This window comes from Rhagoletis pomonella, unplaced genomic scaffold (genome assembly GCF_013731165.1).
Source record: "Rhagoletis pomonella isolate Grant_MI unplaced genomic scaffold, Rhpom_1.0 Rhpom_scaffold_03362, whole genome shotgun sequence".
NCBI classification, from domain to species: Eukaryota; Metazoa; Arthropoda; class Insecta; order Diptera; family Tephritidae; genus Rhagoletis; species Rhagoletis pomonella.
The window spans coordinates 12,128-14,782 of NW_023461914.1; the positions used below are offsets into that span (position 1 = coordinate 12,128).

The window sequence follows — 2,655 nt, forward strand, 5'->3', positions numbered from 1 at the left end:
CAGTGATTTTTTTTAATATTAATCCTTTTCCTGTTAAATGTTTTTTGTTAACTTTTTATTTACAGCTTCGAGTAAAATATGGCAGAAAAATTCAAAAGTTTTTTGTTTGCTACTTATGTACATATGTGTATTTATTTATCTTTAATAATTTTATTTTTAATAGAAACCACATATGTAAATGAATATTTCAAAGTTTACAGTTTACACAAAATTAATAAAAATCAATCAGACTTAAAAAAATTGTCACCAAGATTTCGAACTTTTTATTCAGAATCTTTATAAGTTTTAAGAGTATGCAGTTTTGTAGCCCATTCAATTTTAGTCTGATAAAGTGCAAGTTTCAAGTTCCTGAAGGTTACCGTTGATTTTTTAGAATTTTTTTTTTGCGGAGGATGTTCCGCATTTTCATCCATATAAAATGCTTGTGAACTTTGTGCTTTGTGCTCACACGAACGCCTTGGCATATATGGATTTGTACCCATTAGCGGCAGCGCAGTTAGTGAATCGCACAATCGTTACTGCAAACAACAAAAATTGTTAGCTTACAACTCGACAAGTCGCATTGTTAAAAGTTAGTGAATCGCACTACAGATCGCTATTAGTTGAGTATAACTCGTTTAGTACTTTATTGGCTGACTTCATGTTTTATAGTCTTCGCTATGCTTGGCATGCTGTCACCTTCTTCCCGAGGAGCTTTAATGACATCAGGAATTTTTATGTACGTCTTCATGGGTACTATTGCTGGTTATTTTGCGGCCCGTCTTTATAAAACTATGAAAGGGCGAGAGTGGAAACGTTCGGCCTTCTTAACAGCAACGTTATATCCCGGCATTGTTTTTGGGTACATTAAGCATAAGTTAATTATATATATTTTAATTATATGTTATCTCCTTAGGACCGGTTTTATACTTAATTTCTTTATATGGGATAAACATTCTAGTGGAGCTGTCCCGTTCACAACAATGATTTCTTTGCTGCTTTTATGGTTTGGTATTTCAGTTCCACTGGTTTATTTAGGCTATTACTTCGGCTATCGTAAGCAACCATATCAACATCCAGTTCGCACTAATATGATCCCAAGACAAGTGCCGACACAGCATTGGTACATGAATATTGTGCTTAGGTATAATAACATTGCTATACCTGCGTCAGAACTATAATATATTAAAGTATTTTGTAGTACACTAATGGCTGGGATATTGCCGTTCGGAGCGGTTTTCATAGAACTATTTTTCGTCTTCACGGCTATATGGCAGAATCAATTCTATTACTTATTTGGTTTTCTATTTCTTGTATTTTGTATCTTGGTTGTAAGCTGTGGTCAGATATCGATCGTCATGACATATTTCCAACTTTGTGGAGAGGTAAAAGTTCTTACCGCGAAGAAATCGAGCTCTTAATTATAATATTGTTTTGTCTTTACGCGCAGGACTACCGCTGGTGGTGGCGCAGCTTTATTGTCTCAGGAGGTTCAGCTTTATATGTGCTTTTCTATAGCATATTCTACTTCTTTACAAAATTGGAAATCACAGAATTCATTCCTACACTATTATATTTAAGCTATACAGGTATGTTTTATGAAACTAAGTTTTAAAAACTAAACATTTTATATATAATCTTTATATTATTCTAACTTTCCAGGCATTATGGTATTAACATTTTGGCTATTAACGGGAACCATCGGATTTTTTTCCGCGTATAGCTTTATTCGCAAAATATACGGAGCTGTTAAAATAGATTAATTTTTAACTGCCTACATTATTCACATAATACATTGAGGTTGTTTACACTTGCTTGGTTATCAGGTTATCTGGTTAAAAATTATTATTGTGTAGTGTATTTTATAACCACATATCCTGATAACCAGGCAAGTGTGAACAACTTCATTGTTTTTCTTCATTTTAATCCAAACTATAATTTCATAATTTTATATGTTGCTTAAATTTATTGCCTGTTGTTACACTAGGAGACTGTGGGCTGCATATCTTTCATAGATTTATTCTACTAGGCAGTGATTGAAGAAGTCATTGAGCTGATTTAATTAAATTGTTTCTTTTTGTCAGTTGTATACTTATTTCTCAATTAATATATATTTTAGTAACTTATTTCAACGCAATTGATTGTGGACCTTGTAGCGTTGGAAGAAAAACTATTGTTGGTATCACAGCTACACAGATAAGTACATACATACATATCAGGGTTGTAGCGAATATTCGCAATAATCAATGCGGAGCTTTTGCGAATGCACTGATAAAACGTATATCTGGCAAACAAAAATTTTAGCCAATATGAAATACAAAAAGCCGTAACTAACTAAACTTTTTGATTGATTATGATGCATTTCATCGAATCATAAGTCCCCACATCGTTTTAGGCAATACAAAAATTTAGTTAGTTGTGGTTTTTTTCCGCGATATTTGTGTTGAAAATTTGCGTTCATTCGCCTCAAAAAATATATCAAAACACATTGAGCGCATGGAATGGAACAACAAAACAGATTTGATAGCTTATGGTAACGACAGCGGTGAGTAATTAATTGTGACTGCCTGCAACTAGGAAAAGCCGAGCTCAACTAACTAATAAAAAAAAAAACTAATTACAAGGTGAGTGTCAGATCAACTTTCGTAGTGAACAGACGTTGGCAAGCGATATCTC

The 2,655-nt window shown here is 33.2% G+C and overlaps 1 protein-coding gene across 1 annotated transcript; it reads left to right on the forward strand.

The window, feature by feature from the left end:
• Positions 1 to 409: 409 nt before the first annotated feature.
• LOC118754088 (transmembrane 9 superfamily member 4-like) lies at positions 410 to 2,105 on the forward strand. Its single transcript, XM_036488950.1, has 5 exons — positions 410 to 841; positions 896 to 1,123; positions 1,181 to 1,364; positions 1,430 to 1,568; positions 1,642 to 2,105. The coding sequence occupies exons 1-5, from the start codon at positions 660 to 662 to the stop codon at positions 1,740 to 1,742; spliced, it is 834 nt and encodes a 277-aa protein (XP_036344843.1). The 5' UTR covers positions 410 to 659; the 3' UTR covers positions 1,743 to 2,105.
• Positions 2,106 to 2,655: the final 550 nt, after the last annotated feature.

Bases quoted from the DNA above. Each gene is read 5' to 3' on its own strand.
- LOC118754088 (XM_036488950.1), top strand. From the start codon at position 660: ATGCTTGGCATGCTGTCACCTTCTTCCCGAGGAGCTTTAATGACATCA. The intron at 842-895 runs GTACATTAAGCA...TTATCTCCTTAG, and splicing joins TATCCCGGCATTGTTTTTGG to GACCGGTTTTATACTTAATT. The intron at 1,124-1,180 runs GTATAATAACAT...AGTATTTTGTAG, and splicing joins TACATGAATATTGTGCTTAG to TACACTAATGGCTGGGATAT.